Source organism: Pseudopipra pipra, chromosome 1, assembly GCF_036250125.1.
Source record: "Pseudopipra pipra isolate bDixPip1 chromosome 1, bDixPip1.hap1, whole genome shotgun sequence".
NCBI lineage: Eukaryota > Metazoa > Chordata > Aves > Passeriformes > Pipridae > Pseudopipra > Pseudopipra pipra.
This window is the reverse complement of record NC_087549.1, coordinates 134979643-134994988: the sequence shown is the minus strand read 5'-3', so window position 1 is coordinate 134994988 and position 15346 is coordinate 134979643. Positions and strand designations below refer to the sequence as shown.

The window sequence follows — 15346 nt, the reverse complement described above, 5'->3', positions numbered from 1 at the left end:
TAACTGCAGAGCAGTTCTTGGGGAAAGCAGCATCTTTCCCTTTGAGGCCATACCATCTCTCATGGTTCACTGGAGGCAAGGATCCACCGGGGAGGAGAAATGCTCCACACAGGCCGCCTTCCCCTTGCAGTTCATGTCACCCACCACAGGGAGACAGCTGCAATACGTCTATGGAAATGTCAGGTTGAAGTGTTTGTACAGAAAGGACGACACACCACTGTGCAGAGATGTGGCTGCTGTGGAGTTGCCCTTTCCTGAAGCGGTGAGTTTGGTTGCTGCGGACTGAAGCCCATAAGCAGCTTTTACCTCTGACCAGCTCATGGGCCTGAGGAATGGCCTTGGACTGGGTTGTGAGGGGACTGTTAGCCGGAGCATTGTTGCCCATAGTGCAGAAGAAGGGAACAGTGGAATGAAGGATGCAATATGCTGCAGAGAGGAGTCCTACAATTAAGGCTTCTGTGCTGTTGGAGAAATATCTTTCTTCCTGTTTGTGCTATAGCCTTCCTGGCTGAAGCTGGGAATTTCACTTGAACTATGCTTTGCAGTGGTAACCCATAATGCCCAGGCTTCATTTTGTGGGGAATTTTTCTGAAATCTAAACTGTGAAAGTACCTGAACCTGAAAACAGCGTCTTAAAAGTACACAGTGCTAACAGCCCTCACAGCAGACCCCTGCGGCTAAATTCCACTTCTGAGCACTGCTGTGCTCCATGGCCCCCATTTGAAACAGGGCCGACAATAACCCACCTGTTGCAGGGGTCTTGCAAAGAACCAGGAGGAACAGCAGAGGGTACTCTAGAGGCAATTAAAAATTCAGACTCTTTAAAGCAGATAAATGGGGAGACACACATCCAGGTCTGAAATGCTCTAGGAGTGAGCAGTGGTGATTCCTGAAGTGCCATCGGGTGTGTACATTGCACAAGAACAAGGTCCATGAACTTGCAGCTGAAATCCTTAGCATTATGCATGAGAATGAAGGGACCAAGTAAAGATTGAAGATGTAATTTTATTTTTGGCACTTTCTAATTCTGCATGTATGACTGCACTCAAGTAAATGTCCCTTAGAACAGTTTATTGTACGCAAATTACTTAAAAATTTTCAGTAATATCCAGGCTTTCCTTCCCCTGTAGAAGGATTTTATAGTTAAAATCTCTGATACTTGTTAGAGCCCCAGCAAAATTCTCTATCCAGCCACTCAACTGCCCATCCTCTTCAAACATGGAAGTTTATGTCCCATAGATGCCTTCCCTTTCACCAGTTGGTATAAGCAAACACTGGCCAGGAGCAGGAGCCTCCCAACACCAGCTGAGCTCCAGCAGGATGTGGTGTCCATGCAGCCTGGGTCCTTGGTGACTGCCACCAATGGCCCTATGACAGGGATGTCAGTCACAAGTTTCTCCTTGGGTGCCTAAAGGTGAGTGAGAATCTACAGGATATGTTTTAATTGACTAATGGGAGAACAGACCAGTCGCAAAGCGCCCAGTAACCCACTTACCTGTGGAATTTTGCACCTGCAAATAGGACTTTAAATGTGAGCCCTGAAGTGCTCTAATCACAGGCAGCACTGGGCACCTTGCCTGACATGGTGGGATTAGCCCAGACCTCATTTGTGAGGTCCAACGACAGTCTAGGATGAGTCATTTCCTGTAAGCAGTTTTCTGAAAGTTCCTCAGGTGCTTTTATGGCTTTGCATGAGGTGCCTGGGCACCTGTCTGCCTGTGGGGCAGCATCCTGCAGCAATGCCATGCCCCCACCACCAGCCCTGATGGACAGCTTCCCACCTTCCTGCCATCAGGCTTCATCCAAAGTGTCCTAAGCTCTTTAAACCTCACAGGTAAACATTCAGGACCTCTGAGCAATCTTGTAACTATTTCCTCCATGCACTTTAAATAATACAGATGTTCCCACTGAGCACAGTAGGCCACCAGTGAAAGCACCAGAGTCATTTACAGATGTAACAGCTGAAAAGAGCTGCCACAGGGAAGGGAAGAGAGAAGGCCAGAGCCTTTGGCTGGGCCAGAACTCTGAGCATTCTGTGAGCCAAATATGTGTTCAACACTGAAATACCGGACAGAGAGATGAAGGAGAGGAGAGAAAAAGAGAAAGAGTGAGAAAGAGAGAAAGAAAAAAAAGAAAAAGAAATAGAAGATGGAGGGAGGGAGGGAGGGAGTGTATTTGCTATATACTAAAGGAGACCCACTGGATGGCAGAAGTGCTTTTAGCTATATGTTCCCAAGAGCTTGGAATATCGAGTCTCTGCTAACAGTGTCTGTGTTTTGCAAGATTATTAAAAAAAAAAGAAAGGAAAGTAAGCTTCCAGCTACATGAGGCAAAATAAACTAAACATGAGGATTCTTAGTTATCTGGAGAATTAATACTATTTACTGTAGGAACAGCTCACACACTGGGAGGTAGTCACTCTACAAGTTCACAGGAGCAGCTTCTTGGTGCTTGTTGAAGGGCAGGAAAAGCACCCGGCCATCAGTCGGGCTGCACCACTTGGTAGAGCTGCTGCCTGGAGTTATTAGGATGTGAAACGCAGTTCTGAGGTCAGCTGCTGGCTCAACACTAAGCAGCTTTCAGTAATTGTTTGTGAGCATGAGGCTGGTGCCCCTAGATCAAACACCGAGAAGTTTACACAGTCACCATTTGCTCTCCTTTCCACATGAGGATACTCTCACACTAGCACAGAGTGCAGGTTTTGGAGGTTTCCTGCAATATTGCTATCCCCTTGACAACTAGGTTTATTTATTTCTGTTTTTCTATTTATTCCCAGGGCTGAAAGCTCTGCCACATGCTTCTCTGTGCTCTGAGTAAACCCAAACACAGAAAAGCCAGGAATAACTCCTTTGCTGCACTGCCAGTGCTTGATAGAGTCACTTCTTTTATCTACTGAGTGAAGCAATCAAAGGCAGCAGAAAGCAGTGACCCAGGTAGCTGGCAGCAGAGGGAGAGCAACATTTGAAAGACTATCAAAATTCAGGTAACCTCCAGCAGTCAGTGTGCATCTCAAAAAGCACACTGTGCTGTGGGTCTCTGCCCAGAGCCACTGAGGGTCCCCACTGTCCCCTGGTGGAGCTGGCTCTCCCTGCCCACATGCTGCCAGGTGCCACTGACCAGGCCTCCCACACTGCTTCAGCTGTAAAAAATGACATTAAACATTGGCCCAACCTTTTCAATACCCAGATCAAGAAATACTTCAGTAGTCTGCAATAGGCAGGACATCAGCCTCTTTTCCCACCCTTGTCCTGAAAGGGTGTAGGCACTTGTGCCTATTAAGGGTTCAAAATGAGATATTACACATGCCCAGAGCTGTAACTTTCACAGAAAGCATTTCCCATGCAAGCTTGTTCATGATTTTTTAATCATTCTGGATGTAGAAGAAAACCTCGTGTCTGTAGTCTCTGCAGCATGAAAGACGCCAGGTTCACTCTTTCAGTTTTTAGTGAGACTGTCCTACTCACCATGCTGTGGACCAGGTTGAATCTGTTCTGCTTTGCAGCAAGCAGCAGCTGAGGCTTGATGCCAGGCACTCTCCTCAGAGTCACTTCTGGCTCTTTTGCATGGAAGAGTCAGCAGAACAAACACAGGATCAGCTTCAAGACTTTTCTCTTGGGTAAGCACCTAAAGCACCAAGCTGCACATATGGATTTGTACGTTCTGCTGAACATCAGCCCAATTGTGGTGTAACAGGGAAGAGAAAACTCCCCTCTGGCCTGCCAGGAGTTGGAAGTTAGAGGCTGAAGTCCTCTGTGAACACTGAACAGCAGCACCACACCTTGTTTGAAAATTTAGCCTCTTTTCTGCTGTGAAGAACAGCTTCAGCACTTCTGCCTGGGTGGTTCAAAGCTGTAAACCGCTATCACAACCAGGCCCCAGGTATCCCACCCAGGTTGTGGGATACCATCAGGCTGTGTGTCTGAGCTGCAGAGGGTTTCTGCACATCCCAGGCACTGCCCACCTCTCTTTAGCATCCTAGCTGCAGGTCTCCTAACCTGGTGCTACAGGCAACAGAGATGGGAAAAGCGGACTCCTACTGCCCCCTCACTCCAGTGCCTGCACTGCATCCAGTTAGTTAGTCCTGAGTTTGAGCCAAGGGGAGAGCCAATAAGGATTGAAAAGAAGTAATTTGTTTTCATCCCTATCAGATAAGGTAATAGTATGTTTTTCTTACAGATCAGTTCCCAAGTGCTTGTGAGAGTGCCTGTACAACACAGAACTACTACCCTCACCTTGAATCAGCACTGAATGCTGCACATATTTACTGAACAACTCATTTGCTTTTACTCATTCCACAAAAATTGTTACCTCAGTAAAAGCTTACAGGAGGCAGGTTTTACAGGAGTGATGCAGAACAGAATAACAACTTTCATGGGGCTGTGCTGTGGTCTCAAACGTTTAAATTTGAGAAGTTTCTTGCTCTGCAAAAGAGAATTTAAGTGTTCACAGAGGACTTCAGCCTTTCACTTCTGCCTTCCACAAGACTGTAGCAAGCCAGATGGGAGCTTTCTCTTTCCCCTTCTACAGCACTTATGCTGATGTTCAGCAGAGAACACCAAGCATGGTGGCTCTCCGTTTTTAAAAAGGAGTTTAAATACTAGAATCAAGTCAGCAATAAGTTAGTCTCTCCTAACCCCCAATCCATATGAAAGCTTCATTTAGCTTCTGTAATATAGACAAGCCTTTGGGAACTAGTCTTTCCTGGAAAATGAAGTCAATATACCAAGTCAGCTGTTGACTTGCAAAGGTGCTGTCTGAGATAAGGGCTTGCATGAACTATTTCTCCGCTACATAACTAGTATGTTTTATAAAACCAAGTTTTAAGGTATTTTGAGCATTCTTGGCTCTTAGTAACTGGGTTAACTAGTATATGGAAGCAAGATTAACTTTTATTAGCTTGAAGTATCATATTTTATTCAATTGATAAGAAATATCATAATACATTATGCATCTGCCAGTTATAGTCCATTTAGTTGGTTCCAAAACCTAAGCAGTAAATGAGTAAGACAGTTTATCTAGTTAAACTGAAAAAACAGCATTCCACACAGCCAGTACTAGAGATGTCAACCGTATAGTAATTCCAGCATTGTTGTTATGGCTTTCCAGAAAGTCATGAAGTTAACAAATTAGAACACATCAAGAGCCATTTTCCAAAGATTTATTGAAGTAGCGACAGGTTGCTCATACTGTGCTGGAAAAAAGCAGTTTTATTGAATTCTGATACTTAAAAACAGTATTGCAGCACAAGATATTGCTATTTGTAAACTAGACTCCATTGTAAACTCTAATCTTTCAGGGAGAGTCAGTTTGCAAGATCTAAGACCTATTTCCTAGCATAATCATCTTGCGCTCATGGAAAAACTGCAGAAAGGCACTTGAAAGCTGTTTCTTCCTTTAAGACATGGACTTTTTCAATCTTGCTGGTAAGAATTTCTCCTGCATTAATTAAGTATGCATCTTCACTTCAGCTCTACTCCAAGTCATCATGATGCTGGGAAGTTTCATTAATAACCTGATGAAAAACAGAAATGCATTAAGTTTTAGTGGGAAGTGGGGTTTTTTTAGACTTAAAAGTGGAACATGCAGTACCACAAAAATGTGAACAAATGGGTATCAGCTCTCACTTTTAAATGAGAAGTTCTAGTTTGCAAAGACTGTGCAGAAACCATTTAAGCTTTATTGACTTAAGACTGACAACAGCATCTTGCCCCAAACAAGTACCTCTGTTTGCTGCCACGTTTTCCTAAGGAAATCTTTTGAGAACTGCTAACTCAGGTGAACTTAAATATTCAATACAGAGGTAACTGTCAGAAACTTAAGGTTTTACCATCAGATGAATTTTATGAACTTTTCCATGGAAGCCTGTTTGCTACAACTGTATGTTAAGTCACACAGCTTGAACTGCCAGTTTCTGTTCTACTCAATATTTACTGCAATATAAAGGTTGCACTAAGGTAACCAGCCGTGACAGAAATAAAATTAAAAGTTACTACCAACCTGTCCATCTCTAGTTTCAACGGTCTTAATTAGAAGTGTCCTCTTTGAGTGAGTGTCAACCATTGGCTGAGACTCAATGTTGGTTTCTGCAGAAGAAAGTGTATTATTACCAATAGTCTAGATGAAGGGCCTCCTCAAAGAAATGAGGTGTAATAGATTTTAGTGTCTACTTTCAGAATACCAATTTAGTACACAAAGAAGTATGTGGCTCTGAATAAGCCAGTCTTCTGCATTTTCTCCCCATTGCCCTTAAAGCGCCTTCAGCAGGCATCTAAATTAATCACTTGCCATGCATTGATATTTTTAAACAAGTGCCCAGGAACACAAGAGCTTCTACCATCCAAGGTTAAGTAATTGCAAGTTGTAATTGTAGTTATATCCAAGAAAAACATTCACAACCAACTGCACTTACACAAGTTCAAAAACCAGCATAAAAGGAACTATCCGAACCCCTCTCACTAGTGACAGAACAACTGGCTAAACTGAAGTAGCAGAAACAGCTTACCTCTCAGGTTCAAAGAAGCAAAGGTTGGAATGGGCATGTTAATCCTAAAGGAAAAAAGAAATGGATCAAATCAGACATGGGTGTAGAGCGTCTTCTAGTTATTGGCATTTAGAAAGTGTCTGTATGTGATTACCTGCTCTCTTCACCCTCCAGCAGCTTTCTGTAGGTGGCAATCTCAATATCAAGAGCCATCTTTACATTCAGCAGGTCCTGGTACTCACGCAGATGGCGAGCCATTTCTTCCTTCATGTTCTGAATCTCATCCTGCAGACGGCCAATAGTGTCCTGGTAGTTAGCAGCTTCCATAGCAAAATTCTCCTCCATTTCACGCATTTGGCGCTCCAGGGACTCATTCTGGGAGAGAAAAATGAAATCAAGCACTGCTGCAGTTCAGCCACTCTTCCCCACTCTCAAAACCCTTAGCATTTTAAAAAAAGTTATGCTACATTAGCATCCTTTCTGAAAATGCCCAGACACATCCCAAATTTATCATCTTATTATCTTCCCCTTGCAAAGTCAAGGAGGGTTATTCTGCTACATGATTTGAGGTGTGCCATGTACTTGTTCTACCAGGTGGAAAAGCGATCCCTTACAGTAAACCCAACATATGCAGTACAAGTCAGCATGCAAGCAGTCCTCAGGGAGGGGTCCTGCAGGTGTACTTAAGACTGTTAAATTCATTTCAAGACAGCCTTTAGGGCAGTCAGGTTCTAGCAGCAGCGAAATTTGTACCTCCTTTCCACTGCTCCTCCAGCTTTTTTTTTATGGCTTCAGCTGTACCTGACAGACAATGCATAAACACTTCCAGAAAGTGCTACATAAACAATGAATATTATAGCAAGAGAATGAACTCATTGTTTATAGCTCAAATAAGACTAGTTCAGTGTATCAATCTGACCAGCACACTGTCATGCATGCAGGCAAACTAAGCCCACAGCATCCTCTTCAAAAAGTACTAATAAGCTGCTGTATTGCATGGTAGATCACCTGTATTCACATCTAGATCAACAATTAAACTGCAGTGCAGTGCTTAAAGCTGCAAAGGGAAGAATGCCCCAACCACTGCTGTCTTCTACTTACGCTTCCCTTAAGAGCATCAACTTCGCAGGTGAGAGACTGGATCTGTCTGCGGTACTCATTGGCTTCTTGTTTGGCCTGGCGCAGGGCATCGTTGTTCCTATTAGCAGCTTCAGAGAGATCTGCAAACTGTGGAAAGCCCCAGTTTGGTTAGCACAACACTTCAACAGAAATGGTGAAACAGACTTTTTGTGGACACAGCATCTGAGAGCGACTGAAGTCGTTACAAGTGTTAACACCCAAAACATTTAAATATTGGCATTACTCTTAGAATGCTTCTCTATTTCTAACTGTTAAATTGGAATGTGTAGCAAACTTTCAGATTTGTTTCCCTACCCTGTATGTTTCTCATTTTCTCACCAGTTTTTCACCCATTTGCTCACTTGTTTCTCCAGTACTTCATCCAACATCTGCTTCCAGGTACAAGCATAGGAAAGACTCCAAGTATGCACCCATTATTTTGATGCTCTAACTTATGGCACAGAATGCTTTCAGTTGTACTCTTCCCAGACAAGTTTAAAAATTACTTTGTGTCATGGCTGTGTTAATGTCCAGTAGGGGAACACTGAGTGCCACAGCAAAGCTGTTATGTACAATTGTTTTGAGCACCTGATGCATTTCACTTACTTTGGACTTGTACCACTCTTCAGCTTCCTGAAGATTCTTAGCAGCAACGCTTTCATACTGTTGGCGAACATCACGCAGGGCAGCAGTGAGATCAGGCTTAGAAACATCCATATCAATTTGGATGTGCTGTTCCTGGAGTTGGGCCTGCAATTCTCGGATTTCCTTAGAGAGAAGCAGACGCTCAGTGTTATTACACACAAGCATACAGAACGTACACAGGCAGGGATTCTGGGACAGAACCAGTAAAGAACTTACTTGCATGCCAGACAGTCAGCATCTAAACACAGGCCCTCATTATTCAGCTTACCTCATCATGAAGCTTCTTCAAGAAGACAATCTCCTCTTGCAGGGACTCAACTTTGCGCTCAAGATCAAGACGTGCCAGAGAGGCATTGTCAACATCCTGACCAGGGAGAAGAATGATTCACAGTCTTACAAAACTGGGCTGGAAAAGTCTTTTACAGCAAGTTCAGCAGCATACAACAGACTGATCTGAGCATTTTGGCAAGAAAATAAGAAATCAAAAGCTGTAAGAAACCCTTCTGCCATCTCCTACCCTAGCCTGAAACCATTATATGTACCTTTATTGTGATTTTTGTGAACTATACAGCATATGCATCTTTGCCAACATATTGGCATGATCAATAAAACACAGATCATGGTGTAAATCCTGCTTGAAAATGAAACAGATACTTGAGTCAGAAGTCAGCAGTAAGTGCTTCTAGCTTGATTACACTGACAAAGAGTCTTGCAATTTACAAACTTCCATTCTTTCCAGTAGGGCTTAAAAGTGCAACCCAGGTGCCTACATGACTATCAGTGGGCTTGGTTTATGGATTCCTTGGTGACCAACCACAGAGCCCTTTAAGTCCACAGACCACAGCTGAAAACGTACTTGTAAAAGCTAGTGAGGTATGCATAGGAACTGCAGCATTTACTTCTCCAAGCAGTTCAACAGGTCACCCTCGAGAAAAAGAAGGTACGAGCATAAATGCAAATTGAGTTACTCATCATTGCCTACACCCTCGTAGTTGCTGGCAAACACTCCACTTTTTGCAGGACAGAGATAATCTTAATCAACAGAAAAAATTCACTTAGGGCATAACAGAAGACACACCATGAATGTCACATGGGAGTAGCTTGAAATAGTTCAAAAACATACCTTAAGACTAAACATTGATTGGTAACTTCTTACATTTTAAATGTGTAGGACTAGTTTGCAAAGAGGACGGTTGTTCCTTTCACAATAGTTACATACACAGTCGCATGCTTGTGCTCACAGGGTATTAACTTATCAGGTTTTCACAGCTTACTCTAAAGCTATTTTGGATTGCCCAAAATTCCTAATCAGCAGTTATTACCATTATGACACCTTTGAAATAAGGAGTGTTTTCTTTAGCCTCCTAGAAAGCCATTCCTTGGATCACTCCTACTCTGGGGTAAAGTTCTTGCTTCAGAAGAATTCTTCTGTTCTCTTTATCCAGCAAAATACCCCTTTCATGTGTTATTCCACAACTTCTCTATCAAATCCAGTTTTCCACCCCACAGTTCATACTGGCTCTGTTTTTCTGTTCAGGGAAGGAATTTCCTAATTAATTTGTTCTCCTCCCCACAAAAAACCCTCAAGATCATTCTGGCAGAAAATTACATGGCTATGACCCAACATCGTCAGTCAGATATCCCAAGCGTTTCTAGTGGATTTTACAGAAATCTGCATCCTGAAGACTAATCATTTTTTTTCTGAACAACTGAATATCTACAGGATTTTTAGGACCTTACAATAAATTGAAAGAATCTTCAACTGAAGACACTTAATATATTGTATGTGCTTTACTATATGCTACCATTTGTATATTCCCTATCATTAAGATTCAGTGTATCAGTATTTCCTAGATGGAGAACCACATGAATGAATAAGCTACTTGTAGCCTGAGCAAAATATAAGTCATAGAAACATGAAAATGGAGTACCCACTGATTTTATCCTATGAGATTCTTTAACGCGAGCCACATAATTCACAGGTTGAGCATCTCTGTTTACTTCAGACACACCTCAGGTTAGCCAGGAGCTGACCTGTTAGTCTTGTCATAGGTTCAGGACCTTGCTGCCAATGTAGTTGGCAACACTGCAATAACTAACTTCCTCACTAATTGCGATGCTAGTTTTGCCCCAAAGGAAAGAACTCACTGAACTTTTACATTTCTTTTATGCAGTACACCCCTCAGCACATGAATAAAATCACATCTTTGCCGAGAAGAATTAAATTAGAATTCAGTATGCGTGAGTTGAACCGTCTCTGAAGCAGGCAGCTTTTGGTAATAAAAGCTCAAATATTCTTTCACCTTATTTAAAAAAAATGAAGTATACAACTGCTCCATCTCATAGAAAGTTATTCTGATGCTACATCAGAGCAGCAAAATGTCTGCTGAAGTGTTCTGAATCCATGCATAAAACTTTCCAGCGGAAGAATATAATGGTTTAATAAAAAGCTGGGCTTTTTTTTTTTTAACAATGGAAAGCGTAACAGGATAGTTCAACTTCAGCATTCTATGAATTTCATTTCACTTTCAGGAGAACAATACTGAAACAGATTTAGTTTTCAAAACCTGTATGTTAACCATACCCTTCCTAGTGAGGAAAAGCAAGGTATTATTGTTGTTCAGATAAAACACATCAGCATGCAAGTTATGTCACAAGTGGATTTAGTGTAGAGTTTCCACAGACAACGATTTTCATTTCTTATGCAAAAGCTACACTGTAGGAGGTTAAATGGATCCAATTCTGACTGTACTGCACACACAGATCTGCTAGAGGTTGAGCTCCTGAATGACCCCTTTCTAAAGTGCAGGGAAGAGCTGGAGAATGAGTGTGGGATAGATACATACAAAGCCAAGTTCACTTGAAAGCCTAGAGTCTTCATGAAGTTCAATTGGTTTGAAATATAGACATGCCTGAAGTGCACCATTTAAGGACGAAAGATCACGTAAAAGCCAACCTTCAACTGAATTCAGCAATGAATCAGAGTAGATCAGGTTCTCTAAAACTTAAGGTAAATGCTTCCACATGGAACTTCACACTATGTTAAATTGGCTTAGCACTCAAAAAACCCATAAGCTTAATTAATTAAGGCAGTATCTCAAATTGTTCTGTTTCAAACTTCTTTCCCCAGAATGCCTGGGGAGACTTAATTCCCAGGCTCTGAATGGGAATAGGTGTTTCAGTTTCCACACATTATCTCATGGAGACACCTTCTATCCTTCAAGGACTATAAATATACTGCCGTCAAAAGCCTTGCCCAGAGAAATGCTGACGATGAAGTGGTGATTTCCTGAATGGTGACTTCTACTAATGTCTATGGAGAGCTCTGGAACAAAATCAGCCTGTACCCAGCTGCCTGGAGATAAGGGCAGTCACTTCCAGCCTGGAGGAATGCTAGCAATGCTGTTTTACACCAGCAGTTTTAGGGAAGAGACCTTGTTTTGAGAAGCCACATTCCTAAACATCTCCTAGTCCAAACAAAGCTTAATCCAAGTTGAAAGCTGGTTTTGCACAAGTGAAAACTTGAGCTTAACAATTTTTGAACACTGTTTGCACAGTTGGTTCTGGTTGTCATGTAGGTTTTAGTTTATCTGGATAACATCATAGCATCCTACAGAGAATAAATTCTAATGTAAATTGTTTCCTAAATTAACAACTTTGTTTTACAGAGGATTAAATTCCATGTTCTTAACAGACACCCAGAGAAGGCAGGCTCAATTGCTGTGACCTCACCCCGAGGAACAAATTGACTACTTCGTGTCAGCAGACAACACCCACATGAAAAATTTAAAATTTGAAACTGTTGTCCAGTGATGCACTGTCCAAAGTGATTCATCAAAAAGGAGCTCTGGTTCATATAAAAAAATGGACGATATACATGGTAGACACATTTTGCTAGAAATATGCCCACACCATTACACATTTAGTAAGAATGCAGCCCACTGCGCCCTCCCCTCCGACACAAAGGGATCTATTATTTCAATCTGCTGCCACCACACTTGCCAGAATGCCTGTATCTGCATTCCACGGTGAATCCCATAGAAACCATTAATACCCTTCAGCCAAGCGAGCAGATGGCCCCCTTTCACTTTTATTGGATCGGAAAGTGATTCCACATTGGAGCGTTTTTTTGTAAAACAGGCTAGACTTGGATAAAGCAAGACAATAGTTACCCTCCCCTCCCCTCAGACCGCAGCATCCCCCTAAAGAAAACACGGAGGGTTTGCGTGAGAACTGACGGAATCTCTTTGTGCGAGAAAAGCAAACTCTTGCAGTCCCACCCTCCGTCCCAGGCACCGCCACCACCTCCTCAGTCCCTCCTCTCCGACCGCTCCCTCCCTCCAGCCCCCGCTAACCTGTCTGAAGGACTGCAGGGTGTTCTCGGCCTCCTCCCTCTGAAGCATCTCTTCTTGCAACCTGGAAGGGGCAAGACAGCGGTGAGGAGGGAGCGAGGGGTCCCCCAAATCCCCCGCCCAGCCTCCCGCCGGCCCGGTACTGCTCGGGATGCTCAGGGGCCGCCTCCGGGCCAGCGGACGGGGAGGGGGGACGGCAGCGGGAGGCGCCGGCAGCCCGAACCCGCGTCCCCCCGGCACACTCACTTCTCCCGCAGCCGCATGATGTCGTCGGCGAGGTTGTCCCGCTCCACTTCCACGCGTGCCTTATCGTTGGTGAGCTGGTCCACCTGCCGCCGCAGCTCCCGCATCTCCTCCTCGTAGAGGTCGCCCAGGCGGGACGTGCCCTTGCCCTTGAGCTGCTCCAGCTCGGCCAGCAGAATCTTGTTCTGCTGCTCCAGGAAGCGCACCTTGTCGATGTAGTTAGCGAAGCGGTCATTTAGCTCCTGCAGCTCAACCTTCTCGTTGGTGCGGTTCGCCTTGAACTCCGTGTTGATGGCGTCGGCCAGGGAGAAGTCCACGGAGTCGTGGAGCCGCATGGGCGGCATGCTGCTCCGCAGCCGCACCGACGTCGTCTTGCTGGCGTACATGCCGCCGGGCGAGGCGGACACGTAGCGGGCCGTGCTGGGCCGCAGGGCGCTGCCCAGCGAGTACCGGCTGCTCGACGTGATGTAGCGGGTGCCGGTGCTGGGGCGGCTGCCCCCGCCGAACATGCGGCGGTACGAGGAGTTCTTGGTGCTGCTGCTCATGGCGGCGGCGGCGCGGGCTTTGTAATCCGGGAGCGGAGCGGAGCAGAGCAGAGCAGGGGAACCCGAACGTACTGCGGGCGAAGAAGGGCGGTGGCCGGCGCCCGGGCCCCTTCTTATGGGGCGGCACCGCCCGTGGCTGGGCCCGCCCCGCCGGGCACGTCCCGCCCGCCGCCGGCCCGCGGGGAGGGGGCGGTGGCCGCGGACACAAAGACGGCGAGCGGGGCGGTTCGGGGAGTGGAGAGTGGGCAGCAGTCTCTGCCTTTCTGAGCCCCGTGGGACGGCACATTTCCGCCGGGGTTGCGGGACGTGGCAGGGAGGGCGCGGCGGGGCGGTGGCCCGCGGATGGGGGCGCGGGGATCCCCGGCACGGCGCGCCCGGGGAGGGCGGCGGTGATGGCAGCGGCATCCTCGGCTCTGCGGAAACCGCGCTGAGCTTCCCCTTGTCTCTCGCTGTCCCCCTCCGAGAGTGAGCGCGGTGATGCAAGGGGGGGATGGCAGGTTTAATGTTATGTCACAGGACTAGCAAAATACTCCAATTAACCCATTAAAACGTCTCTATAGGTATATGTGTGTATATATATATATATATATGTAAAAGAAACTTTCTGAGAACCTTTCTTTCTGAGCTTTCTGAAAGAGTAAGATCAGGAAAGACTGATGCTAACTATTCACAAAGGGCTGTCAAATGTTCAAAATAAACAGCCAGAAAAATAATGTATACATTTTTTTTAGCTGCCTCCCATGACAGCAATGTCAGCTCCTACTTCTACACTAAAGACACAAACTTTACAGGCTAAATATGTTTTCACCTCTAGCTGGGTGAACTTGAGTAAGGCTTAATTCTGCCATTATTATAACAGTGATTCCAGAAACAACTTACTTTTTTAGTGTGGACAGTACATTATTGAAATAGCTGCATTCATGGTCTTGCTCCTGGATATTAATTAGGATAGTAGCAGGCTTGATTTTAACAAAGATTTGTTTCTGCAGTGCTGTACCCAACAGACTTTTGCTATTCATTTCAGTAGGCACATGGTCAGAGTCTTAGGAAAGCAAAAATGATAATTATTCATTAGATATGATTTGCAAATGAACATGAAAGGCCAGAAAAAAATCCCAGTGTTTCAAGAGCAATTTTACAATCAAAATAGGGCTACCAGCAGTAGAGAAGAATGATGTAGATAGTGCAGGGAAATAGCAATGGCATATCAGTTAGCAGAGAAAAGCTTCGACTGAGTAGCAGCAGATTGTTTTCAGTATAAATGCAGAAGTTTGTTAAGGGAGATGACAGAATCCCTGTCATTTAGTTAAATTAAAACTTGAGTGGCCAAAGCACGACTCATATTCTCTACTTCTGCACTGATGCATCAGGTAAGGAACAACTTTGTCCTCTTTGCTATGGGAAGTGAGCGATACAATGTGGAGGTGTTATCTGTAATGTATTACTTCAGCACTTAGGAGATGCAAAACTACCATTGAGTTTTAATTCTTTTTAGCTTGCAGTCCTGCAGAAGCAAGTATCTTCACTAGAAGTTTTGATAAACCTGAACATGAACAGTGGGTGGAGAGAAAGGTCATTTTTACACTCCAGTTCATAGTAAAGTCAGCTATTGTACTTCAGGGATTGTAGCTTACAAGGGAGAATTTGAATCCATATATTTTATCAAACATCTTGGTTTTTTAAAGGCAACTGTGCTTTAGTTTTATTCTGTTGGCAACCAGAAGTGCAGGAATGAAGTTTGTATCTAAATGTAGGTCCTTGAGGTTTTAGTTTCCTTTATTCACTCAAGCAAAGGAAGCTGACAAGGTTGAGCTACTGAAGTGCTTACAGCATAAGTCCTGGGCTACAGCTCATTCCATTCACCCACTGAATAAGAGGCAGAGGTCACACGGCATTCCTGAGGCTAAAGGTTCCTGAAGCCCAGCCTGGACGCTGTTGTGCTGCCTGGCCCTCTCAGAGCT

The 15346-nt window shown here is 44.5% G+C and overlaps 2 protein-coding genes across 3 annotated transcripts in view; one reads left to right on the top strand and one right to left on the bottom strand.

The window, feature by feature from the left end:
- Nucleotides 1-5144: 5144 nt before the first annotated feature.
- On the bottom strand, nt 5145-13543 carry VIM (vimentin). The gene is made up of 9 exons (XM_064634400.1): nt 12844-13543; nt 12601-12661; nt 8514-8609; nt 8207-8368; nt 7583-7708; nt 6636-6856; nt 6503-6546; nt 5998-6083; nt 5145-5512 (listed from the first exon to the last, which is right to left on the bottom strand). Exons 1-9 carry the CDS (start codon nt 13383-13385, stop codon nt 5471-5473), a joined length of 1380 nt encoding a protein of 459 aa, XP_064490470.1. The 5' UTR covers nt 13386-13543; the 3' UTR covers nt 5145-5470.
- TRDMT1 (tRNA aspartic acid methyltransferase 1) overlaps nt 12606-15346 on the top strand; it is a 43002-nt gene continuing 40261 nt past the window's right edge. The window contains exon 1 of one of the 2 annotated variants that reach the window (XM_064634464.1): nt 12606-12681. The gene's annotated coding sequence lies outside the window, so the exon portion shown is untranslated. The remainder of the gene's footprint in view (nt 12682-15346) is intronic. The other variant, XM_064634470.1, reaches the window with a different exon arrangement.

Coding starts and splice junctions, on each gene's coding strand:
- VIM (XM_064634400.1), bottom strand. CDS start 13,385: ATGAGCAGCAGCACCAAGAACTCCTCGTACCGCCGCATGTTCGGCGGG. Junction 8,610..12,600: donor CCCTGCAGTCCTTCAGACAG/GTTAGCGGGGGC, acceptor CTCCCTGGTCAG/GATGTTGACAATGCCTCTCT. Junction 7,709..8,206: donor AAGAGTGGTACAAGTCCAAA/GTAAGTGAAATG, acceptor GGCTTTCCACAG/TTTGCAGATCTCTCTGAAGC.